The following is a 24763-nucleotide window of genomic DNA, read 5'->3' on the forward strand; positions in this document are numbered from 1 at the left end:
GCCCCTGAATGTCACCCCATCCCCATCCCATCCCACTGTGACCCCCTCCCACCCCTGCGTCAGCGCCCATCCCCATAGGTGCCCACGTCACCTGGGAGGTCCCTGGCGCACCGAGTGACACCACAGGACACAGATTTGGGGACATTTAATGACCTCGCGGGTCCCAAAGCAGCGAAGCGCACGGCGCAGCGGGGTCCCCACCCGGGGAGGGTCCCCACCGCCAGCCCCCCCAGTCCTCTCCCGCAGCCTGCGGTGCCCGGGATGGGGCTTGGGATGGGACAGAATCCATCTCCCCGGAGCTGCACCTCGGAGGGAGGGGACAGAAACGGGGTTGGGGACACCCCTTGCCCTCCCTGGGGGGCTCAAGCAGCAGCGATGGGGGCGAAGCGTCGTGGAGGGGGGGCAGGGTGGTGCCGTGCCACCATTAGCACCAAGAGGGGGGACGGGGGGTGACCCCATCCTTCTCCCCAGGGTGACACGGCGGGGGTGGCCTGGGTGACACCCCTGGCTCTGTCACGGCTCTGGGGGGGCCCGGCGGGGGGGGCTGACGATGCGGTAGGGGGGCTGGCCACTGCCACGCTTGCCACGGGGCACCCCGGGGGTCGCCGTGTCGCGGGCGCCGCTGCCCGAGCCGGACTCTGGCTCTGCGGGAAGAACGGAAAGGGGTATCAGGGAATGGGATGTCACCCCTCCCTCCAAAAAATCCCCAAATCAGCGCTGGGGGCTGGGGGTGGGGGTGTCTGGCCCCACAGAAATGGGGGTCGTGCCCCACCCCCGTGGCTCTGGGTGTCCCCAGGGATTGGGGACACCCACCCGAGGACCCCCCCCGGCTGGCACCCCTGCCTGGCACCCCCGGTTGGACCCCTGTGGAAAAGCGCAGCTGGAATGGGGAGGGGGGGATGAGGGTGGGGGGCAGCCGCCGTCCCCAGCTTGGCACCCTGGCACGGGAGGGGGGGGTGGGCACTGGGGCATCCCTTGGGACAACGGGAGCTCCGGGAGCTGCTCCAGTCCGAGAGGGTCTCCATGGTCTCCCCTGAGCCTGGGGGGGCTCCGTGAGTCTCCCTTGGCTTGAGAGGGTCTCCATGGGCTCCCTTCTCCAGGGATTTCCTTGAGCCCTGGGGAGCTCCAGGGTTTCCCTTGGCCCAAGAGGGTCTCCGTGGTTGCCCCTCTCAATCCAAGAGGAGCTCCATGATCTCCCTTGGTTCCAGAGGGGCTCCAGAGTTTCCCTTGGCCCTGGGGGGCCTCCATGGGCCCCCTTGATCCAAGAGGGGTTTCCATGGTTTCCTTTGGAGTGACAGGGGCTCCGTGGTCTCCCTTGAACCTTAAAGAGCTCCAGGGTTCCCCTTGGTCTGAGAGGATCTCCATGGGCTCCCTTGCACTGAGAGGGTCTCTCCAAGGGCTCCCTTAAACCTTGGGAAGCTCCAGGGAGGCTCCCTCAGTCCCAGAGGGTCTCTCCATGGTCTCCCTTGGTTTTGGGAAAGGCTCCGTGGTGCTTCTTGAGCCTTCAGGGAGTTCAGGGTTTCCCTTGCTTCAGGAGGACCTCCATGGGTGTTTCTCAATCCAAGAGGGGATCTGTGGTCTCCCTCAGCCCTGGAAGGATCCTTTGGATTGAGAGAAGCTCCATGGTCTCCCTTGAACCTTGGGGAGCTCCAGAGTTTCCTTTGGCCCACAGGGATCTCCATGGTTGCCTTGTCAGTCCAAGATTCTCCTTGGTCACCTCCCTCAATCCAAGAGGTTCTCCATGGTTCCCTGTCTCAATCCAAGAGGATCTCCAAGATCACCTCCCTCAATCCAAGAGGTTCTCCATGATCACCTCCCTCAATCCAAGAGGATCTCCATGGTTCCCTGTCTCAATCCAAGATGTTCTCCATGGTTGCCCCTCTCAATCCAAGCAGGTCTCCAAGCTCTCCCGTGGGCCCGGAGCTCTCCAGTGTCCCATTCCCGGCAGCTCCAGTCCCCCGTGCTCCACGCCCGCTCCCGGGGGTGCCGCGGCGCTCCGGGCTCATGCGGGGTGGGGTGGGCTGGGGCGGGGGTGGTTACCTGGCCAGATGATGGCTTCCAGCAAGGTGACCCTTCTAGCCAGGACCTCCAGCCGGGCCTGCTGCCGCAGGAGGGTTTGGAAGCTACTGGCCTGGGGGAGAGGGAGAGAGCAGAGCAGAGCAGAGCAGAGCGGGTTGGCCCCGCGGCGGGCACGGGATGGGGACACGGGATGGGGACACAGCACGGCAGGGGTGGCACAGCATGGCGGGGGGGCACAGCAGGGATGCGGCCCCAGCGGGATGGGGGTGCCGGGGCACGAGGAGGGGGTGCCAGGTCTCCCAGGAGGGGTCGTCCCGGTCTCAGAGGGGTGCCGGGGGCTCCCCCACCCCTGCGGGTCCATGGGACAGGAGGGTCCCTTGTGCTGGCCCTGTGGCAGGTGCTGCTGGCTTGATGTCCCTGACAGTGCCCTGGTGGGGACATTGATGTCCCCAACCTGGGGGTGCTCCCTCTGCCACCCCTCAGCACGCTGAGCCCCCCGACACGTCCTGTGTCCACAACCTGCCCAGGGGGACACTGATGTCCCCAGCTGGGGGTGCTCCCTCTGCCACCCCTGGCACACTGAGCTCTCCAGAACATGGGGGGACACGTCCCCAACCTGCCCAGAGGGCCACCGAGACTGTCACAGGTGTCCCTGCCCGAGGTGGGCAGTGCCTGGGGGGGCTCTGGGGTGCCCAGTTGGGGGTGAGGGTGGGGAGGGCCCTGCTGGCCTTTCCTTTTAGTGGTCCCCAGTGCTGGCCATGATGTCACCATGTGGGTGATGCCATCGTGCATGGCTGATGTCATGATGGCCAAGGGTCACCATGATGTCATGGGGGCCTGGTGTCCTCCCGGCAGGGATGGGGGTCCCAGTCCCCCTGTGGCAAAGAGGAGGGGCTGCCAAGGGTCCCCTCCCTGCAACTCCATGACATCAGCGAGTGGAGGGCCACCATGACGTCACGGGGACCTGGTGACCTGCTGGCAGGGGTGGGGGTCACCCCAGGGGTCCCCGTCCCCCTACTCACCGTAGAGCCCAATCATTGTTTCCAAGATTAAAACCCTCTCCGCTAAAATCTTCAGCGCCTCGCGGAGCTGGTGCAAACCCTCCCCCTGGGGAAGAGAGGGATGGGGTGAGGGGGGGCTGCACCCCAAATGGCCTCAGGCCACCCCCATGGGGGGAGCAGGGAGGGGACACGGGGACCCCCCAACTCCTGGCACCCCCTGACTCACCACGACACCAGGGGAAGGAGTGGGGGCACCCCCGGGAGGGTCCGAGCCCACCCTGTGCCCCCTGTGCTGGGTGGGGGGCTGGCACTGTGCCCCCATCACCCTGCTCAGGTGACATTGGCACAGCCGGGGACCCCCAGTGCCACCGTTGGGCTGCTGGGGATGAGATGTGGCACAGGGCAGAGCTGGGGACCCCCATGCCACCACTGGGGACCCAGGGACAAGCTGTGGGGTACTGGGAACAAGTGGGGACCCTGAGGACGTCATTGGGGTCCCAGAGACGAGATGCAGAGGACAGCAGGGAGGGGACCGGGGTCCCCCCACGCCCATCACGCCCCCAACCCAACCCCTGTCAGTACCGTGTCCCCCTCCCGTCCCCGGTGTCGCCGGTGCCACTCACCCAAGTGCCCCTGTCGCCCGGCTCGCCCCGGGGGCCCGGCTCGCCCTGAAACAGAGAGGAGAGGGCCTGGCAGCGGGGGGCACGGGGGGCTGCGGCCGGGGGGGACCCCACCCCACCCACGTACCTGCGTCCCGTCCTGCCCGCGACTGCCCGGGTGGCCCTGGGGACCCTGCGGGGGGACAGAGCCCGTCAGCACCCGGGGGCACGGCCAGACCCCCACCACGGGAGATGCTGGCAGACCCCCCTGAGACCCCACACCAGACCCCCCAAAGCCCTCCATGACCGCACACCAGATCCCCCCCATCTCACCCCCAAACCCAGCCCCAGCCATCCCAAATCCTGCCCGCAGCCCTGAACCCCACCCCCCAAACACCCCCATGGCCCCCAGCCCCATGCTGGGGGTGGCTTTGGAGCGGGGGGCACAATCCTGGGGACGCTGCCCACATCCACGCCCCATGGCAGGGTCTCAGCTCCCTGTCCCCACCCTGGGGACAGCAGCTTGGGGCCACCCAGCACGGCAGGAAAGGGGTGTCTGGAGCAGAGGTGGCCCCCCCGAGCCCCCCCACGCTGTCACCCCACCCCGGCACGGCCACCGCAGAGGACACCAGTGGCTGCCCAGGTGGCCTTGGGGACCCTGCGGTGGGGACAAAGCCTGTCAGCAGCCGGGGGCCACAGCCAACCCCCCCGGCTCGTGTCACAGTGCGGGGCTGGGGGGACTCACCCTGTCCCCCTTCTCCCCGGGGGGCCCGGCAGCTCCGGGCGCTCCTGCTCTGCCCTGTGCGAGGACAAAGTTGGGGACATCAGCCTTGGGGGAACAGCGGGGTTCAGCCCTCCCCGTGCCCCCCACCCCAGCACTTACATCGGGTCCTGGGGGACCAGGGGGACCAATGGGACCTGGGGGGCCGGGGGGACCTGCAAGGAGAGGGGACGCAGCTCAGCCCCACATGGGGACACCTGAAAGTGTTGGGGGGTGACAGAGGAAGGGGGGACGCTCTCACCCATCGGCCCCACGGGTCCGGGGGGTCCCATGGGACCCACGATACTCCTGGTGGCTTCGGTGAAGGTGTTGGAGAGGAGGGGGTCCCCTGGGGGGAGAATGGAGGGGGGTGTTTGGGGCCACGCCCCTCGTGGCTCCCAGCATCACCTGGGGACAAGGGGGGACCCCATTCCCGTCCCTTGCTCTTCCCCCCGTCTCGTCCCTGTCACCCCAATGTTGGCAGGGGGTCCCCAGCTCTTCCAAGTGGCCCCCACCTCATCTCTGGAATCCTGGTGGTGTCAGGGGTGCCCGGCTGTGCCCAGTGCCCCACACTTCATCGCTGAACCCCAATAATGACATGGGGGTCCTCAGTGCTGCCTAGCACCCCACACCTCAACCCTGGGACCCCAGTGACAGCAGGGAGGTCCCCAGTGCTGCCCAGCACCCCACACTTCATCCTTGGGACCCCAATGACAACCAGGAGGTCTCCACACCACCCCCAGCCCAGGAGATGCTCAGCCCCCCCAACCCGGCTCTGCCCCAGTCCAGCCCCCAACCCAGTCCCGTTTTTGGGGTCACACTGGGAGGGAATGCCCCACCCCAGCCCCCCTTACTGGGCTCGGCCAGCCGAGGAATCGCTGGCCCCACAGGGGCAGGGGGGCCCGGGGGGCCGGGGGGCCCGGGTAACCCCTTCTCTCCGGGGAGCCCCCTGGCTCCATTCCGGCCTGGTGGTCCTGGGGGGCCGGGGGGACCTGCGGGGAGGAAGAGGAGGGTGAAGATCGGGGGGTGCCCAAAGCTGTGCAGCGCTGGAGCCCTTCTGAGCCCCCAAACTGCTGCATGGCCCCCCCCAGGATCTGCCCACCAGGAAAGCGGGGGCTCGGCTGGGCCAGGCACCAGGCTGGGGTCCCCCACACTGTCCCCCCCTTACCTGGTGGCCCCACTGGACCCTTCACTCCAGGAATTCCCGACGGTCCCCGTCCCCCTGCATCACCCTTGGGGCTGGGGGGTCCCCTCCAGCCGGGCGTCCCTGCGGCAGAGCAGCGCCCTGAGGGGGGGACCCTGGGGGTGCCCCCCACCCACACCCGGTCCCCACCATCAGCCACGCCCTCCCCAGAGCTGGCCTGTCCCCGCGGGTGGCTCAGTGTCACCACCGGGGACAGCTGCGGTGGGACAGCATCGCATTCCCCCTAAAATGAGGGGTCCTGCACCCTCCCAAATATTGACAACACCCGGGTGCGTTCCCAGCCCTGTGGGTGCTGCCGGGTGTCGCTGTCACCCTGCCTTACCGTCATCCCCGGGGCTCCCGCGGGCGGCCGGGGACCCCCAGAGCTGCCCGGCCTCGGGCCCCCTGCCCGGGGTGCTGCCTTTGGGTGCTGCTGGGGTGGGGGGCTCGGCCACCGCCAGCCGGGCCACCTGGCAAAGACACAGGAGGGATGGGTGACAGCAGGGGGCACAGGGTGACCCTCCCCCAGGGGGTGCAGGGGGAGGTGGCCGGACCCCAAACTGGGACTTGCCTGTGCCTCGAGGGTGGCGAGCCGGGCTGTCAGCTCCCCGACACGACTGCAGTTCAGGCACCCTGTGGGGGAAATTGGGGGGCACAGGCTGTGGGGTGGGGGGCACCCAGCCCTCTGTGCCCACCCCAGCGGAGGGGTTGCGGAGGGACCCACCTGAGAAGGCCGTGGGGTGCAGGAGGGGCCGGCGCGGGGCTGAGCTGGGGCGCCCGGTGTCCCGCAGGGTGAGGAAGGTGTGAGCCTCTGCCGAGGAAAAGGGGGGGTCAGCCTGGGGGTACCTTCCTGCTGTACCTCCCTCCAAAACACTGCGGGGTGCAGGGCCCCATCCTCAGAGCCTCAGACCCCCAGTCCCACCCATAACCCTGAGGCAGGATCCCCCAAACCCCCCCACGGTCTTGAACCAGACCCCCAAAACCCTCCATGACCACACACCAGATTCCCCCAAACCACAGCCCTCCAAACCCACCCACGGTCCTAAACCAGACCCCACAAATCTCCCCATGATCACCCCCCAATTTCACCCCCAAACCCAGCCCTGGTCATCCCAATCCAGCCCTGAACCCCACCCCCCAAACACCCCCATGGCCCCCAGCCCCATGCTGGGGGTGGCTTTGGAGCGGGGGGCACAATCTTGGGGACGCTGCCCACATCCACGCCCCATGGCATGGTCTCAGCTCCCTGTCCCCACCCTGGGGACAGCAGCTTGGGGCCACCCAGCACGGCAGGAAAGGGGTGTCTGGAGCAGAGGTGGCCCCCCCGAGCCCCCCCACGCTGTCACCCCACCCCGGCACGGCCACCGCCGTGCTGCAGGGGACAGCCCTAAGTGGGGCCAGATGTGGGGCAAGCAGCCAAGCACGAAGGGAGGAGGAGGAGGAGAAAGAGGAGGAGAAGGAGGAGGAGGAAGAACTCCCCGCCCCTCCCTTCCCCCGAGCTGCTCCCACCCACTGCCTCGGCACACCCCGTGTCACCCGCTGTCCTGCAGGCCCTCAGTACCACCCCAGGGTGTCCCCACCCCTGGGTGCCACCCGCTGCTTCACAGCCCAGGATCCCACGGAGCTGGGACCCACAGCAGGGTCCTGGGGAAGAGGGAGGAGGAGGAGGAGGAGGACGAGGAGGAGGAGGAGGAGGAGGAGGAGGAGGAGGAAGAGGGGGATGTGGTGACAATGGGGACAAAGACCCCCCTGTCAGGAGCTGGCAGCGCCCACCCCCCTCCGCACGGCACAGCCTCGCACCCATTCAGCCACTGCCCACCCGGACCCGGCCACTCGTGGGTGGGGGCCACACCCCCCTTGTGGGCACTGCCACGCTGAGGAATGTCCATCTGTCCGTCCACCCATGCCCCATGCATGAGCTTTTTCAGCTCCCCACCCTGGGCACATCCCATTGGCCACCCCCCCCCCGTCCATCCACTGCCCCGCCCACTGGGATGTCCCTGTCCAGCCACACACAGGGACACTCCTGTACCCACCCAGGAAGATCTGTCCAGCCACCTGTCCACTCATCCATCTGTCCATGGGCACAGCCAGCCATGGGAGCATCCATCCATCCATCCATCATCCATCCATCCCTCATCCATCCATCCATCCATCCATCCATCCATCCATCCATCCATCCATCCCTCATCCATCCATCATCTGTCCATCATCCATCCATCCATCCATCCATCCATCCATCCATCATCCATCCATCCCACATCCATCCATCCATCCATCCATCCATCCATCCATCCATCCATCCATCCATCCCTCCATCCATCCCTCCATCCATCCATCCATCCCTCATCCATCCATCATCTGTCCATCATCCATCCATCCATCCATCCATCCATCCATCCATCATCCATCCATCCCACATCCATCCATCCATCCATCCATCCATCCATCCATCCATCCCTCCATCCATCCATCCATCCATCCATCATCCACCCATCCATCCATCCATCCATCATCCATCCATCCATCCATCCATCCATCCATCCATCCATCCATCCATCCCTCATCCATCCCTCCATCCCTCCATCCCTCATCCATCCATCCCTCATCCATCCATCCATCCATCCATCCATCCATCCATCCATCCATCCATCCATCCTCCACCCATCCATCCATCCATCCATCCATCCATCCATCCATCCATCCATCCATCCATCATCCATCCATCCATCCATCCATCCATCCATCCATCCCTCATCCATCCATCCCTCATCCATCCATCCATCCATCCATCCCACCCACAGGTCCCTCTCCTCACCCACGCCCACCAGCGGCAGCAAAGGCCACGTCCCACAGCCCCTGAGTGCCACCTCCCCACCGAGGCCGTGCAGAGGACCCCCATCCCCGCCAGCTCCCACCTTCCTCGCAGTTGACTCCGGTGTGTCCGGGGCAGCACCGCCATTCCAGCGCCGTCAGTGTCCTGTAGGCCACCCTATAGAGGGGCCGGACCACGGCGCGGTAGCTGCGGCACAGAGGGGCAGCGCTCAGGCCCATCCTGGGGGGCATCCCGGCTCTCCCTGCTCCCAGGGGACTCCGGTGGCCCCGCTCACCTGCCCCCGCTGCAGGCCAGGGGCCAGCGGCAGCCCTGGAAGACCCTCTGGAGGAAGGTCCCGTTCTGGACGTGGCACGACACCGTCCGTGTCACCGTGTAGGAGCACCAGTTGCTGCAAGGGAAACCACCGATGTCACCAGCCCTTCCTCGGGGACACCATGGAGGTGCTGCTGCCACCCAAATTGCCACCCTGGGAGATGCCCATCCCCAGTTTTTGGGGTGCCCTGCTCTGACACACGGAGGGAGCTGGGGCCCCACATTCCTGCTGCATTCCCGGCATGGTGCTGGCGCCGGCCAGCTTGGAGCGGGGCCCGGAGCCCCCCCGCACCCCCAGCCCACCCCACACAAAGGCTCCTTTCTTCTGCCCCACATGCCAGGCTCTGCCCACCCCCGCCCTGGGCACCCCAGCCTCAGTTTCCCCCTGCAGAGGGGGACACAGCAGTGCCATGACGCCGAGTGTGCCCATCCCCGCGGCAGGAAGGACTCGCCGTACCCTCGGCAGCTCCAAACTCAAAGGCTGCACAATTTGGGTCAAAAATGAGCTTTTCGGGACCGCTGCAGTGCTGCAAGGAGGGAGGCGGTGGCAGCAGGGACGAGCGGGCGCCGCGGGGGGACAATTGTCTGGGAGGTGCCGGAGGGATGGGGGAGAGCGGGGTGGCACAGGGCTTTCCGGCTGGGCAGCGTCCCAGGCGGGCACCATGCCAGGGCTATGGAAGCGCAGAGCCCGCCGGAGCTGTCGCCACGCTCCCGCTGCCACCCCGCCATGCCAAGGGGGTCCCGGGTGCCATCGTCCCCCTTGGAGGGGCACCCAGCTCCTGGGCGGTGCCAGCTCCAGCTGTGGTAATGCCTGTTGGGATGGGATGGAGACGGGTCCCGGCTCGTTTCCCAAGGGGAATGCCCTCCCAGGAGCGGGACAGGAGCTGGCGGGCTTTGGCATGTGAGCGCCCGTGTGGCCTGGCGTGACCCCGGCCCACCCGGCACCGCACTGGCACCGAGGAGGTCCGGGCTCTGCGGCCAGGGCTTGTGCCCACCCGGGGTAAATCCCACACCACGCTTGGCACCGAATCCCACCCCCATTCCCAAAAGCAGCTGCTTGGCTTTGTGCCCCCGACTTGGGCACGTGGGACCGCAGCCATGCGCCAGGGAGGGATGGGTGGGATGCGGTGGGGGGTCCTGGGTGCTGGGTGCTGGCCTGGGGGGTCCCGGGGGGACACGACAGGGTGGTGCCAAGGCGCCGGGAGCTTCCTGGGCTTGGCCGGGAGGGGAAGGGGAAATGAGGCGGCTTCTGCCCGTCGCCTCACCGAGCCGAGCGGAACCGGGAGGTCCCGGCAATCCGGTGCCGGAGACACGGCCAGAGCCAAGGGCTTCCTGTAAACAACCCCCCCCTCCCGCCGCCATCCCCCCGCCACTGCGGCGGGACAGGGACTGCAGCCCCCCACAGCACCCACAGAGCCCCGGGCTGGGCCACCTCCAAGGGACGGGCAGGACCCTGGGGCTGGGGACTTTCACTCTTCACCAACTCCAACATTCCCAGTATGCCCAGCATTCCCAGTAGTCCCAGCATGCCAAGGCAGCCCCAGTATCCCAATATGCCCAGGCAGTCCCAGGCATGTCTCAGTAGTGCCAGTAGCCCCAGTAAGCCCAGGCAGCCCCAGGATCCCAAAACGCCCAGGCAGCCTCAGCGTGTCCCAGTATGCCCGGGCAGCAGCTCCAGTAGCCCCAGCACCCTGCTAATCCTGGCAGCTCTGATAACCCAGTCACTCTGATAGACCCAGTAACCCCCCAGTAATCCCCCAGTAAGTCCTGCTGGCCCCAGCAGCTCCCAGCCCCAGTAAGTCCAGCTAGCTCCAGTATCTCCCAGTACCCCCAGCAGCCCCGGCAGCATGGCCCACGCAGCCCCTCCCTGGAGTGCCCAGCGGCCAGTGCCCCCTGCTCCATGGTGGCCCCACGCCTGGTACAGAGCCCCCCAGTACCCACAGACCCCCGTGCCTGATGCCCCCCATACCCGATGCGCCCATGCCGGGCACCCTGGACCCCTGGTACCCACAGACCCCCGGAGCCCCCCAGGTGCCCACATCCCTACGTCCCTGGTGCCCCCCTGTCCCCGGAGCTCCCCTGATGCCTCCGGTGCCAAGTACTCGGAGTCCGCAGCACCCGCAGCTGCCGGTGCCCGGTGCCTCTCGGCAGCCGGTACCCCCCAGCAGGCGCTGCCCCCGTGCCCGGTGCCCGCATCCCCGTGTCCCCGGTGCCGGTACCTGCGGGCGGCGGGCGGCAGCAGGGCCGGGCTCCAGGCGGCGGCGGGCAGCGGCAGCAGCAGGCAGAGGGACAGGCAGAGCCCCAGGGCTGCGGGCAGGGCTGCGGGCAGGGCCGGGCGGCGGCAGCACCCCCGGCCCCCGGCCATGCCGCTCGGCGGGGCTCGGCGCTGCCCGGCCACCGGCACCGGCACCGGCACCGAGCGGGCGGCGGGGGAGGGGAGGAGGAAGGAGGAGGGATGGAGGAGGAGGAGGGATGGAGGAGGAGGAGGGACCCCCCGCCTGCCCCCCCGCCTGCTCCCCCTCCTTCCGTCCCGCCAGCACGGGGGTCCCGCTGGCGGGGCGGACTCGGGGGAGGAGGGGCAATTTGGGAGGCTGGGGGGACAAACCGGCCCGGGGTGGGCAGGAACGGGGGACCCGGGGATGGCTCAGCGCGGGGAGGGGGCGCGATGTGGGGCTGGGCCCGGCCTGTGGGAGCGACTGGGGACCGGTGTGAGAGTGGGGACACACGCGTGTGCGGGACCGTGGGTGTGCACCCCTGTGCGCGTGGACTTGCACACGCGTGTGCACACGAAATTCACGTCTGTCCGTTGTTCTACACGCTTTTACACGGGCAGAATCCATGTTTGTGCCCATGGATTCACACACGTGGCACACAAAATTCCCATTTGCCCATTGTTTCACACGCTTTGACACACACGGAATCCACACGCGTGTGTGTGTGTGTGTGCGTGTCCCTGGATTCACACCCGCGTGTGCACACAGAATCCACGTTTGTGCCCATGGATTCGCTCGCGCGTGTGCACACCCAGGTGTGCTTGTGCCTGCGTGCGCCTGCGTGTGTGTGCACGGCCCGGGCGTGTGTTCACCCAGCCACCCCCTCACCCTCCTGTCTGTCTGTCCGTCCGTCTGTCTGTCTGTCTCCCGCTGCTCTTCCAGCTGCCTCTGCCATGTGTGTGTGCGTGTGTGTGGTCCCCGTGTCGGGGTGTGCAAGCACTCTGTGTGTGTGTGTGTGTGTGTGTGTGCATGGGTGTGTGCGGGTGGTCCCCGCCGGGGGCCCCCACAGACAGTCTGTCTGTCTGTCTGTCTGTAGCACCCCGGGACCCCCCACCTTGTCCTCTGTGGGGTGTGGGTGTCCCCAGCACACACCCCCCTCCCCCGGTGGGGACACAGGAGGAGCTGGCACTGGAGCGCTCCCCCCAGGGACCCGCACCCATGGGAGTGTTTGGGGTCACCCCCACCCCTCCCAGGCCCCCGCGGTGTCCTTGGGGTGGGGCCCACGTGCTGATCACCCTCATGGGTGCCGCAGGAGCCGAAGGTCACCCGCGCTCCTGCTCAGACTAAACACGGCTGCGGCGGCACCCGGGGTCCGGCGGGGCCCGGGGGTGGGGACAGCGGGGTCCTTGCCCCGGGTGATGCACACGTGCGTCTCCCCCAGAGGGAGGGCCAGCCTTGGCTGCACAGGATCTTGTCCCCAAGGCCCTAAATGACGCCCACCCGGCCCTGGGGTCCCCCAGCATGTCCACCCCGTCTGATGGCTTGAGCCCCTTCAGGTCCCTGTGCAGTGGCCCTGTGCCATCTCTGTGTTCCCATCACAGCTCCATGTCCCTTTATCAAGTCCCAGCTCCATGTCCCTGCTCTGGCTCCAGGTCCCCATGCCGTGTCCCTGCCCTTGATTTGTGTCCCCGTGGCATGACCCAGCTCTGTCCCCATGCTGTGTCCCCCCGCCAACACCAGGTGCTTATGCCATGTCCCATTTCCAGATCTCTGTCCTGTTTCCATGTCCCCATCCCATCTCCATGTCCCCGTGCCGTGTCCCTGCCCCGTGCCCGGCCGTGGGGTGCCAGCCCCGCATAAGACCCGAGCACAGCTCATTGCACCGATGGCAGCGGGTGGCCCCTGTCCGTGCGGGCTGGCAGGGAGCCAGTCCCCCATCGTGGGGACACGAATGGGGCCGGGTGGGTGTCCCCATGCCCGACCCCGCTCCGCTGGGACCCCCCGGGCTGCCACGCCACGTGCCCGAAGCCGCCAGGTGGCACTGCGAGGCCACCGCGGCCATCGCTGTCCGGCTCCCAAAACAACCCTAACCCAACCCTAACCCTGTCCCCAAATCTGTGCCTCCGTGGGCACAGCCCCAGTATCAACGCCCCTGTCCCAAATCTGTCCCTTGCTAGGCACAGCCATAGTGACAACTTCCCCAGCCCCACATCTGTCCCCAAATCTGTCCCTCCGTGGCACAGCCAGAGTCACAACTCTCCTGTCCCCAGATCTGTCCCCAAATGTCTCTCCATGGGTACAACTGCGGTGCCAACTCCCCTGTCCCCAAATCTGCCCTGCCATGGGCACAGCCATGACAACTGCCCTGCCTCCAGTTCTGTCCCTTCATGGTCTCAGCCAGAATGACAACTCCCATCCCCTCCCCAAACCTGTCCCTTGGCAGGCAGAGCCACGAACCCATGGGCTGAAGGGGACAGACACTGGGGTGTCCTTGTGGCTCAGGGCCTCCTGCCACCTCCCGTGCCTCAGTTTCCCCACAGGGCTGTGGGAAACACCTGTCCTAAGGGGGGAAAAAGTGTCCCCCCATCAGGGTGGTACACCTGGGGAACAACCTCCCATGGGTTGTGTCCCCAGTGTGGGCACCCAGCCCCAGTTTAGATGCCCGGTCCCCAGTGTGTGTCCCTGGTCCCCCACGTGTGTCCCCGCTGTGGGTGCCCAGTCACGGTGGGTGTCCCTGGTCCTGGTGTGTGTCCCCAGTGGTCCCCTGTGCATGGCCTTGTGTGTGTGCCCTGTGTGGGTGCCTAGCCCTGGTGTGAGTGCCCTGTCCCAGTCCCACTCCTGGTCCCTGGTGCGGATGCCAGGTCCTCTCTGTGTCCCCAGTGTGTGACCCTGGATCTCTGTGTGTCCCCAGAGTAGATGCCTGGTCCCCAGTGCATGCCCCCACTGCGGGCACCCGGCCATGGTGTGTGTCCCCAGTGGGAGTGCCTGGCCCTGGTGTGGGTGCCCAGACCCTGTACAAGTCCCTGGAATCCGTGCCCAGTCCCTGGGTGTGTCCCCAGCGCGGGTGCCCGGTCCTGGTGTGTGTCCCTGGTACCCCACATGTGGCCCTGTTGCAGGAGCCCGGTCCCTGGTGTGTGACCCCAGTGGATGCCCAGACCCAGCAGAGGTCCCCGGTGCAGATACCTGGTCCCCTACATGCCCCAGGTGTGCCCCCGCAGTGCCCAGAGCATGTCCCCGCTGTGAGTGCCTGGCCCCGGTGTGGGTGCCCGATCCCAGGACGGGTTCCTGGTGCAGACACCCGGTCCCAGAGGTGTCCCCGGTGCGTGTCCCAGCTTCCCCGACCATGACTCCTGTCCCGATGCACGCCTCCGGCGCGGATGTCCGGTATACCCCGTGCGTATTCCCGATCCCTGTGCAGATGCCCGCTCCCTCGTGCGTGCCTCCGCTCCCCGGCGCGCGTTCCCGGCGCGGGTGCCCGCGGCCGTGCGCGCCGCCGGTGCCGGTGTCGGTGGCTGCCTGGCGCTGGCTGAGCGCTGCCGCCGCCCGGCCCCGCGCCCGCCGCCGCCGCCGCCGCCGCTGCTCCCGGTGCGGCTGCGGGTCCCGGTGCGGCTGCGGCCGCCGGAGGTAACGGCGCGGGGGCCGCGGCTCGGGGCGGCGGCGGCCATGGCGGGGCGGGGGGGCGGCTCGGGGGGCGGCGGGACCGGGCACCGGCGGGCTGGGGGATGCCGTGCGTCGCGGGAGACCGGGCACCGGGGTGGGGGGACGAGGCACCGGGGGGGCTGGGGCTGCCGTGTCTCGGGGGCACCGTGCGCCGGAGGGATGGATGGGGGCTGCTGTGCAGCGATGGGGACCGTGCGCCGGGGGGGGACACAACAGGCACCGAGCGGGGGGAGGCTGCCGTGCTCGCGGATACCGTGCGCCGGGGGGGGCCGTGCGCCGGCGGCTTGGGGGCTGCCGTGCGTCGTGGGGGACCGGCCACCGGCGGGGGACCGTGCACCGGGGGGCTGCCGTGAGGCGGAGGGGGGGAGACGGGGGACACCGTGCACGGGGGCCAGGCCTGGTCTTTCAACCCCCCCATCCACGAAGAGCAGCCGGGCCCCGTTTGAGGGGGGCTGCTGGCGCCGGGGCTCGTCCCCACCGCGCGGTCCCGGGGGGGGGGGGGGGGCTCAGGGCTGGGGTGAGGGTCCCCCCCTCCGCGGTGCTCGGGGTCACGGCGGGCGCTGGGCTGGGTGCACACGCGTGTGGGGTGCGCGGTGCGTGTGAGCACGGCCGAGCCGGAGCTGTGGCCGTGTGTGTGTCCGCGGGGGGGTTGTTGTGCTGCCGGGGCTCCCCCGTGTCTGTCCGCGCCTGTGTCGGTCCCGCTGTCTGTCCGTGTCACCGGCTGTGCGTGTGCCAGCGCGTGTGCCCGTGTCTCTCGGTGTCAGTGTGTCTGTGCGTGCCCGGCCGTGGCCGTCCCTCTGTCTGCCTCCTGTTTGTGCAGCCAATCCCCCCTTGCCCGGGCCCCCCACCCGCCGCCGTGGGGCTGGGGGTTGCCGTGGGTGGGATCGGGGCCGGCCGGGAGCGGGGGGCCGGGATCACCCCCAGCCCGATGCCTGCAGTGCAGATCATAAATCAGCGGCGGCTGGAGCGGGGATCCAGGGCCCGCGGGCTCTCCGGCACCCAAAGCACCGGCGCGGGCAGCGATGAGGCTTTCCCGGGCTCGTGGGACCCCCAGCAGCCCCCCGGGGCCGAAAGCAGGGTGGCCTGTCCCCCCCTGTCCCCGTTGTCCCCGCTGTCACGCTGGAGGCCAGCAGCCGGCCAGGGCTGGCAAGCAGCCCACGCTGCCAGGGCTGCGGGCACCGCGGCCTCGCTGCCCGCCGGCTCCGCGGGGCCACGGGGACGGTCCCCCAGCTGCCACCCGCCTGGCGGTACCCGGGGTGACCCGCGCTGTGGCCCTGTTTTGCAGGTGACACCCCCCTCAGTTGCCACCAGTGACGTGCTGGGCGGCGGGGACAGCCGTGGAGCCACCGAGGACGTGGGCTGAGCAGCAGGACACGAGGAGGAAGAGGAGGAGTGGGTGTCTCGGGGACAGCTCCGTAGCTACGTGTCCCCATCACCGCTCACAAACACCACCATCCCTGAGCCGACGCAGTCTGCGAGGTCCTGGTGGCTTTTTGGAGCCTGAGCCCTGCCAGCACCGCGGGGAGGAGGAAGAGCCGGGGAAGACGTGCCGGGTGATGGATGGCCCCAGCCCCGCGCGGCGGCCTCGGGGGACCGGGACCGGGCGGCTCGGGGACCTCGGGGAGCTGGCTGGCAGCACCCGCCTCTGCAGAGCCCCGCAGCGCCCGCTGCACTGAGCTCCGGAGCCCGCAGCCGGCGGGAGCCGCCAGGAGGATTTGGAGGGGCCCCGGGTGACCCCCGCGTCGCCGTGCCGGGGGATGGTGCGGGGCTGAGCCGCCGTCCCCCGGGCATGGCACGGCAGGGCTCGGGGGCCATGCTGGCCTCGGGGGGCCTGGGGTTCCCCCCCCAAAACCTGGCCCGCGTGGTGGTGTGGGAGTGGCTGAACGAGCACGGGCGCTGGCGGCCCTACTCGGCCGCCGTGTGCCACCACATCGAGAACGTGCTGAAGGAGGACGCCCGTGGCAGCGTGGTGCTGGGACAGGTCGATGTCCAGCTGGCGCCCTACGTCATCGACCTCCAGTCCATGCATCAGTTCCGGCAGGACACGGGTAAGGGGTTGGCGTCGAGCCAGGAACATCCAGCCACCCGTCCGTCCTTCCATCTGTCTGTCTGTCCACGCAGCCATCCATCCACACGGCCACCACTCCCTCTCTCTCTCCTTCCACATCTCCATCCTTCCACCCACTGGTACATCCCTCCCTCCCTCCCTCCCTCCCTCCTTTCCTCCCTCCGTCCTTCCATCCTGCCATACTTCCATCTGTCCTTCCATTCCCTCCCCGTGTGTATCTGTCTGTCTGTTTTTCCATTCATCCGTGAATCTGTCACTTCATATCTCTTCATCTGTCCTTCCTTCCTTCCTTCCTTCCTTCCTTCCTTCCTTCCTTCCTTCCTTCCTTCCTTCCTTCCTTCCTTCCTTCCTTCCTTCTTTCCTTCCTTCCTTCCTTCCTTCCTTCCTTCCTTCCTTCCTTCCTTCCTTCCTTCCTTCCTTCCTTCCTTCCTTCCTTCCTTCCTTCCTTCCTTCCTTCCTTCCTTCCTTCCTTCCTTCCTTCCTTCCTTCCTTCCTTCCATCCATCCATCCATCCATCCATTTCCATCCATCCATCCATCCTTCCATCCATCCATCCATCCATCCATCCATCCATCCATCCATCCATCCATCCATCCTTCCATCCATCCATCCATTTCCTTCCATCCATCCATTTCCTTCCATCCATCCATTTCCTTCCTTCCTTCCTTCCTTCCTTCCTTCCTTCCTTCCTTCCTTCCTTCCTTCCTTCCTTCCTTCCTTCCTTCCTTCCTTCCTTCCTTCCTCTCTCTCTACTTATTTGTCCATCACTTCGTCCCTGTATCCCTCCATCCCTCCCTCCATCCCTCCCTCCATCCCTCCATCTGCCCATCCATCTGTTCCCTCTCTCCTCCCCTCATTCTCCGGGGCTCTGGTCCCCCCAGAGGCCCTTCCAGGCTACTCAGCCCTTTCCTTTCCCACCCACCACAGACCCCCATCCCAGAGGGACATGTCCCCACATCCCTCCATGCCCTCTCCTCTCCATGGGGTGCTGTGGTGTGTCTCACTATCCCACTGTCCCCTCGTCTTCCCCTCCAAGCTGCTCCATCCCCAGGGAAGTGGGGAGGCCCCAGTTTGGACACTGGGAGCAGTGGTGGGCACTGGGATGGTTGCAGCTGTGCCGGTTGGTGCTGCAGCAGCGCATCCAGGCCACGTATCCTGTGGGAAATCAGAGCTGGTCCCACACTGGGACCAAGCCCAGACCCCATTAAACGTGTCCCTGTCACGGTGTGACCCATTAAACCGGCACGTGCCGGTGGTGCCGTGGGGGATGTGCCGTTCCAGGTGCATTCCTGCCCATCCCTGCATCCCTACCCAGGGCAGGATCTGGTCCAGGCCAGGCAGAGCAGGCAGAGGACCTGCCACACATCGGGTGACACCCCCTAGTCTTGCCTGGGGACACCCCACAGCAGGACCCTCATGGTTGTGCCACCTCAGCCCGGCCACCGATGCCACCATTCCCAGTCCCCAGTGATGCCAAATGATCCCGAGTGTGGAAGTGGCTCCTGCCATGGGCTGGGGACCAAAGCAGGGACCTGCCACCTGCCTCTGCCATCCAGCCTGGCTCTGAATCCGTCTCCAGCTGGTCACAGACTTGGCAAAGGGCAGCTTGGCACCTGCAGCCCTGAGTCAGCGAGGACGCCGGCATGACCCGGAGGGTCTGCGCTGACTCAGAGCTGTGGGAGCCACCGGGACACCCTGGCTGTCCCCATGCCACCTCCTGCCAGCTTTGGCCAGGACCCATTCTCTGACAGCACCTGGCATCGCATCCCACGGCCACAATGCTGGGTATTCCTTGGGGACATGTGCCCCCGGTGGGGCCATGAATGGATTTGGGGTGGCAAAACAACTCTTCCCAGGGTGTCCCTGGGTACCATGATCCCTGTGCCAGCAGGGCTTGGGGACAGGGACGCTGAGAGAGCGACCTCGGTGTCCCCAGGGGTGTCATGGCAGGGGATGTGGCCATTGTCCTCAGCATCGTGTGCCCCGTCCCTGTATCCATCTCTCCCCATCTTCCCTTCCCACGGGTGAGGCCCAGGCTTTGGAGGCTGCCACATGGCTCATGGAGTTCAGGGACAAGAGGGTCCCCTGAGCTGAGGGTGCTCCTGGTGCCTGCTGTGACATGGGGACCCAGGGAAGGTCGGCAGGAGGTTGGGGGCTCAGGGGGCTTGGCCGACGCGGCGCCTGGGGACAGAGAAACCCAGTGACGGAGGGAAACGAGGTGACCCCGTTCCGAGAGTGGGGACGTGCGTCCCCTCCCGGTGGCCCTGGGGACACTGGCTCGGCCCTGTGGCTCTGGCACGGCTGGCAGAGGGGGCAGGGGCTGGGGGCTGGAGACAGCTGGTGGCCTCTGGGGACCAGGAGCTGCAGCTGCATGTGCCAAGGGGAATGGGCTGGTCCTCACATGTCCTCTGGGGGATGTGGGATTTGGGATGGGGATGTGAGGTGCAAGGGGATACAGGATGGGGATGTGAGGGGCAGGGGGATTTGGGATTTGGGATGGGGATGTGAGGGGCAGGGACCTGTGGGGTGCAGTTGCAAGGACCAGTGTGTCCGGGATATGTATATGGGCGGGATATGGGATTTGCACAGGAGTGAGCAGCGGGATGGGGGACACAGATGGAAGGAGGCAGGCAGGGCTGGGAACTGAGGTGGGATACAGGACACGGATGTGAGTGGAATGGGGATGGGAGTGGGCAGTGGGGTGTGGGTGTGAGCGGGCAGTGGGGTGTGAGTGGGCAGTGGGGTGTGGGCAGGAGCCAGCAGTGGGATTTGGGGTGTGGGCAGGACCGGGCAGCAGGGCCCCCCCTCTCCCCTCCCGCGGCCCCGGCGGAGCTGCCTCAGCACAAGGCGGCAGCTGGGGCCTGGCTCTGCTGCCTGATGCTGCCGATGATTAATGACCGTTAATTAGTGCCGTTAATCGAGCTGGACAAACCGTGCCGGCGAGGGGATAGACAGGCCCCGTGCCGGGGGGGCACTTGAGGAGAGGGCTGCGGTGCCTCCCCCCACCACGGAGCTGCGGAGGGGCTGCAGGATCCAGCTCCAGCCCAAACGAGCGGCGAGGGGCTGGGATGGGGCCGTGTGGGACAATCCCTGGCTGTGTCACCGCCAGCGCCAGCAGCTGTCAGGAAACCTCTCCTGACCGGGAAATGCTTCCCCTGCCCCGGGATGGCCACGGGGAGGGGAGGGTGGGGGTGAGCTTGGACCAGAGGGATGGAAAAAAGCTGGGAAAAGCACAAGGGCTGAGCAGCATCTCCCTTCCCAGGGCATCCGGGATGGTGATCCCGAGGTTGGCAGCCACTCTGTCACCAGTGGGGTTGAGGGTGGGATGCATCCACAGGGAAGCACTTGGGTGCAACGGGGATGCATCCATAGGGAAGTTGGGATGCATCCATAGGGAAGCTGGTGTGCAGTGGGGACTGTTGTGAAGGGGCAGAGTGGCTGTTGTACTCCAAAGCTCCTCTGTATCCCAATCCCTGCGGGATGCCGGGCTGGCAGTCAGGCACAGAGGTGTCTGTGTTGGCGTGGGTCCCTCCGCCGGTGTCACCCCCGCTGTCTCCCCAGGGACCATGCGCCCCGTCCGGAGGAACTTCTACGACCCCTCCTCAGCACCAGGCAAGGGAATCGTGTGGGAATGGGAGAACGACAACAACTCCTGGACTCCCTACGACATGGACATCTGCATCACCATCCAGAACGCCTACGAGAAGCAGCACCCCTGGCTGGACCTCTCCTCCCTGGGCTTCTGCTACCTCATCTACTTCAGCAGCATGTCCCAAATGAACCGGCAAACGCAGCGCAAGCGGCGGCTGCGGCGCCGCATGGACCTGGCCTATCCCCTCACCATGGGCTCCATCCCCAAGTCGCAGTCGTGGCCGGTGGGCGCCAGCACGGGCACCCCCTGCTCGTGCCCCCAGTGCCTGCTGGTCAACAGCACCCGCGCCGCCTCCAACGCCATCCTGGCGTCCCAGCGCCGCAAACTCTACCCCGGCGCCGTCCGCCAGAGCAGCACCTTCGCCGGGGGAACCCTGTGGCCGGCGGGCACGGGGACGCCGGCGGTGGTGGCGGGGGGCGCGGCCAAGGGTGAAGGGCTGCGGGTGGCCGGCGCGGGGTTTGCCCCCGGGCAGGGCGTGCCCAGCGCGGCGCTGCCCGGGCTCAACAACCTCAACCGGCCCGGGACGCAGCGCGGGGCCGGACTGGGCGCCAGGGCCACTGTCCCCCCCGGGTAAGATGGGTGGGTGGGGAGGGGGCGGCCGGGGTGTCACCGAGGCGGGGGGGATGCAGGGATGGGCACACAGAGGGGGGAAAGGGGTGGTGGAGGTGGCTCGTCCCCGGCTGTCACCTCGCAAGCAGCTCTTCTGGCACCGTGTCACCTCCAGCCCCGGGGTCCCCACCCTGGGGATGTGGTGGGGGAACGGACACTTGGCTCATCCCAGTGGTTCTTGGATCCCTGCAGAGGGGGGATCCGTGATCCGTGCTGTGCCGTGTCACACTGTGCCATGCTATGCTGTGCCAGCCCGTGCCACGCTATCCATGGCAGACGGAGAGCATGGAGTGCCCGGCCCCAGGGGAACCGTGTCCCCAGTGCCAGCATGGGCTGTGTCACCCAGCTCCTGATGCCACCTGACAGATCCCTGGGGAGGGCACAGCTGTGGGGAGGGAGCACAGCCCCGGTGTCCCTGCCCTGGTGGGAATGATTCACCAGGGGGGTCCAGGTGGGCAAGCAGACCCCCGGAATTGTGTCCTGGTGGGTGTCCCTACCCTGGCGCCCACATCCTCACGGCTGTGCCCCGTGGTGGGTTGGCCTGGTGTGCCCCTCAGGGCTCTCAGCACCAGGCTGGGGGGACAGGTGGCTTCTCTGAGCCCCCGGCAGCTCGTGGCACATTTCCTTCCCCTGCTCTGTCCTGCTTTCGCTTCCGTGTGCCGGGCACTGGGCTGAGCAGTCCTTGTCCCTGTCCCCATCACTGTCCCCCTGTCCTGGCACATACCTATGGACAGGTGGGAGGGGGTTTGGAAGTCCCTGGGATGGGGCTGGGCCCCCATCACTGCCCCGGCCTTGGTGTGGGCACAGGAGCTTTGAGAATGAGGAAAAACTCCCTCAGCCCCAGCTCGTGTGGGGCTGAGCACTGCTGAACTCATCACTGTGATGGCTGGGGTGGGAGGGGATTTTGGGATCAGGGAGGGCGATGGGGGCTGTTCCCACGCTGCTGAGCTGGGCAGCAGGAGCACTCGGGACTGGGCTCTGCTGGGCTTCCCTCCCTCCCTCCCTGTCCCTGGCACACCCGTCCCCAGCTCCCCGTGCCCCACACACACTGTCCTGGGCACGGTGACACCGGTGCTACCTGCTGCTGGCAGCCCTCGGAGGGTGGGGGGTCCCTGGGGAGCACACGAGGGGCGGCACATCCCTGCAGGGACCGTCGGGATACCCTGACAAGGCCCCTACCCTGGGTGGAGGAGGACGTGATGCCACCGGTGCCATTGGGTGCCCAGAGATGGACCGGTGGCACGGGGTGACAGCCCCGTGGGATGGGACAGCAGCCCCCAAAGCTGGTGAGGGGACACCCTGCCTGTGTCCCATGGGAAGGACCCTGCCTGGGGACAGTGCCAGCAGCCCCCAGGGGACACCCTGCCCTGTGTCCCACGGGGATGCTGCTGCTCTGGGGCCGTGCCATGCGAGGAAGGCACAGTGCCAGCCCTGCCAGCCCGGCTGAGCCCCCTCCCCTCCCATCTCCTCAGGGTCCCAGCGCTCCCGGTCAAGAACCTGAACGGCTCCGGCCCCGTCCATCCCGCCCTCGCAGGTACGGGGGGTCCGGCCAGCGGCGGGGTGTCACCGCGAGGTGACAGCGTGGGCGGGGAGCGGGGGACACTGCCGGGGGCTGGGAAGGACGGACAGACGGACGGACAGGCGCTCTCCCGGCGCAGGGATGACGGGGATCCTCATGTGCGCCGCCGGGCTGCCCGTGTGCCTGACCCGCGCCCCCAAACCCATCCTGCACCCGCCGCCGGTCAGCAAGAGCGACATCAAACCTGTCCCCGGCGTCAACGGCATCTGCAGGAAAACCAAGAAGAAGCAGCTCAAGAAGAGTAAGGAGCCACCAATGTCGCAGCAGGATCAGGGACGGGGGGGCACGCGGAGGGGGACGGAGGGACCCCCGAGCGGTTTGCCTGCGGTGGTGCCCATCGCTGCTTTGTGCCACGTGGCGGCAGAAGGCGGCAGGGCTGTCCCCGTCCTGGTGGCAGGGCGGTAGTGGCACCGCGGGCAGGCTCTGATGTCACTCCCCTCAGGTAAGACCCCCGAGGACGTGGTGCGCCGCTACATCCAGAAGGTGAAGAACCCCCCGGATGAGGTAAGTGGAGGGGGGGAGGTGGCCCTGGGGGGCTTGGGGGGCTCCGGGAGGCTCAGGCAAGGGACGGGCAGAGAGCCGGGGGTGACCCCTCATCCCCTCTGGATGCTGATCCCGTTCCCGGCAGGATTGCACCATCTGCATGGAGCGGCTGGTCACCTCCTCCGGCTACGAGGGCGTGCTGAGCCCCAGGGGCATCAAGCCGGAGCTGGTGGGCAAGCTGGGCAAGTGCGGGCACATGTACCACCTGCTGTGCCTGCTCGCCATGTACAACAACGGCAACAAGGTCAGCCGCGCGCCCGGGGCTGGGTGGGTGTCGGGGTGGGCGCTTGGGGGTGCGAGAGGGTGCTGGGTGGGTGTTGGAGTGGGTGTGAGAGGTGTTGGGTAGGTGCAGGGGTGGGTGCTGGATGGGTTCTGGGTGTTGGGTGGGTGCTGGATGGGTGCTGGGGAGTGCTGGGGCGTTCCGGGTGGGTGCTGGGTGTTGGGTGGGTGCTGGGGCGTTCCGGGTGGGTGCTGAGGCGGTGCTGAGTGTTGGGTGGGTGCTGAGGAGGTCCAGGTGGGTGCCGGGTGGGTGCCACCCCTGACGCCCACGCGGTGCCCCCAGGACGGGAGCCTGCAGTGCCCCACCTGCAAGGCCATTTACGGGGAGAAGACGGGCACGCAGCCCCCCGGGAAGATGGAATTCCACCTCATCCCCCACTCCCTCCCGGGATACACCGACTCCAAAACCATCCGGATCGTCTACGACATCCCCACCGGCATCCAGGTGAGGGAGGGATCCCCGGCTGGGATGGGCACCCCCATCCTGTGCCGCCCCCGGTCACCCCCTGTCCCCTCACCCACCCAGGGCCCGGAGCATCCCAATCCCGGGAAGAAATTCACGGCACGAGGCTTCCCACGGCACTGCTACCTGCCCGACAACGAGAAGGGCAGGAAGGTGAGACCCTGATGGGATGGGATGGGATGGGATGGGATGGGATGGGAAGAGAAAGAAGAGCAGGGATGGAATGAGATAGGAAGGCACAGAATGGGAAGGGATGGGGTGGAAGGAGGAAGGATGGGATGGGAGGGGGTGGGGAAGGGAAGGAAAGGGAGGGGATGTGGTGGGATAGGATAGAATGGGGAGGGATGGGATGGAATGGTTAGGGCTGGGGTGGGATGGGATGGGATGGGATGGGATGGGATGAGAAGAGAAAGGATGGGATGAGATAGGAAGAGAAGGGATGGGGTGGGATAGAAGGAGAATGGATGGGATGGGAAGGAATGGGATTGGCTGAGGAAGAGAAGGGATGGGATGGGATGGGATAGAATGGGAAGGGATGGGATAGGACAGAGAGGCTGCAGCTGCACTGGGTGGGATGGGGCTGGCGAGTGCCACAGCGAAGGGTGGCATCCTGTGGGCACCGTGCCGGGGCTCAATCCCACCCCGGGGGCTGGGGCTGTGCCAGCGGGAGGAGGTGCCGGGAGTGCCGGGTGGCCGTGCCCGCCCATCCAGCTGGGCGAACCATGGCCGTGCCCGCCGCAGGTGCTGAAGCTGCTGATCGTGGCCTGGGACCGGCGGCTCATCTTCACCATCGGCACCTCCAACACCACGGGCGAGTCGGACACGGTGGTGTGGAACGAGATCCACCACAAGACCGAGTTCGGCTCCAACCTGACGGGCCACGGCTACCCCGACCCCAACTACCTGGACAACGTCCTGGCCGAGCTGCTGGCCCAGGGCGTGTCCGAGGCCACCCTCAAGGACTGAGGCCGGGCTCGGGGGCTCCCC

The 24763-nt window shown here is 67.1% G+C and overlaps 2 protein-coding genes across 5 annotated transcripts; one reads left to right on the forward strand and one right to left on the reverse strand.

Moving 5' to 3' along the window:
- Nucleotides 1-130: 130 nt before the first annotated feature.
- Nucleotides 131-11120, reverse strand: EMID1 (EMI domain containing 1). Of its 4 annotated transcripts, none has more exons than XM_069030732.1 (15): nucleotides 10930-11120; nucleotides 8673-8786; nucleotides 8481-8584; nucleotides 6287-6373; nucleotides 6134-6195; nucleotides 5906-6032; nucleotides 5548-5646; nucleotides 5234-5371; nucleotides 4642-4728; nucleotides 4503-4555; nucleotides 4365-4418; nucleotides 3768-3812; nucleotides 3644-3688; nucleotides 2041-2131; nucleotides 416-644 (listed from the first exon to the last, which is right to left on the reverse strand). In XM_069030732.1, exons 1-15 carry the CDS (start codon nucleotides 11073-11075, stop codon nucleotides 514-516), a joined length of 1383 nt encoding a protein of 460 aa, XP_068886833.1. In that variant the 5' UTR covers nucleotides 11076-11120; the 3' UTR covers nucleotides 416-513. The 4 variants fall into 4 exon arrangements, with proteins under 4 accessions (XP_068886832.1, XP_068886833.1, XP_068886834.1 ...); XM_069030733.1 differs by lacking the exon at nucleotides 2041-2131 and adding an exon at nucleotides 3042-3126; XM_069030734.1 differs by lacking the exon at nucleotides 416-644 and adding an exon at nucleotides 3042-3126 and having other exon boundaries at nucleotides 2044-2131.
- Nucleotides 11121-16372: 5252 nt separating this feature from the next.
- DTX1 (deltex E3 ubiquitin ligase 1) lies at nucleotides 16373-24742 on the forward strand. The gene is made up of 9 exons (XM_069030864.1): nucleotides 16373-16631; nucleotides 20213-20873; nucleotides 22385-22446; nucleotides 22571-22732; nucleotides 22934-22995; nucleotides 23120-23278; nucleotides 23597-23758; nucleotides 23840-23929; nucleotides 24518-24742. The coding sequence occupies exons 1-9, from the start codon at nucleotides 16373-16375 to the stop codon at nucleotides 24740-24742; spliced, it is 1842 nt and encodes a 613-aa protein (XP_068886965.1).
- Nucleotides 24743-24763: the final 21 nt, after the last annotated feature.

Source organism: Aphelocoma coerulescens, chromosome 15 (assembly GCF_041296385.1).
Source record: "Aphelocoma coerulescens isolate FSJ_1873_10779 chromosome 15, UR_Acoe_1.0, whole genome shotgun sequence".
NCBI lineage: Eukaryota > Metazoa > Chordata > Aves > Passeriformes > Corvidae > Aphelocoma > Aphelocoma coerulescens.

Excerpts from the sequence above, each read along its gene's own strand:
- EMID1 (XM_069030731.1), bottom strand. The coding sequence starts at position 11,075 with ATGGCCGGGGGCCGGGGGTGCTGCCGCCGCCCGGCCCTGCCCGCAGCC. Across the intron at positions 8,585-8,672 it reads CTGGCCTGCAGCGGGGGCAG|CTACCGCGCCGTGGTCCGGC; the intron begins GTGAGCGGGGCC and ends TCTGTGCCGCAG. Across the intron at positions 645-3,643 it reads CGGGCGACAGGGGCACTTGG|AGCCAGAGTCCGGCTCGGGC; the intron begins GTGAGTGGCACC and ends TTCTTCCCGCAG.
- DTX1 (XM_069030864.1), top strand. The coding sequence starts at position 16,373 with ATGGCACGGCAGGGCTCGGGGGCCATGCTGGCCTCGGGGGGCCTGGGG. Across the intron at positions 20,874-22,384 it reads AGGGCCACTGTCCCCCCCGG|GGTCCCAGCGCTCCCGGTCA; the intron begins GTAAGATGGGTG and ends CCATCTCCTCAG. Across the intron at positions 22,447-22,570 it reads CGTCCATCCCGCCCTCGCAG|GGATGACGGGGATCCTCATG; the intron begins GTACGGGGGGTC and ends CTCCCGGCGCAG.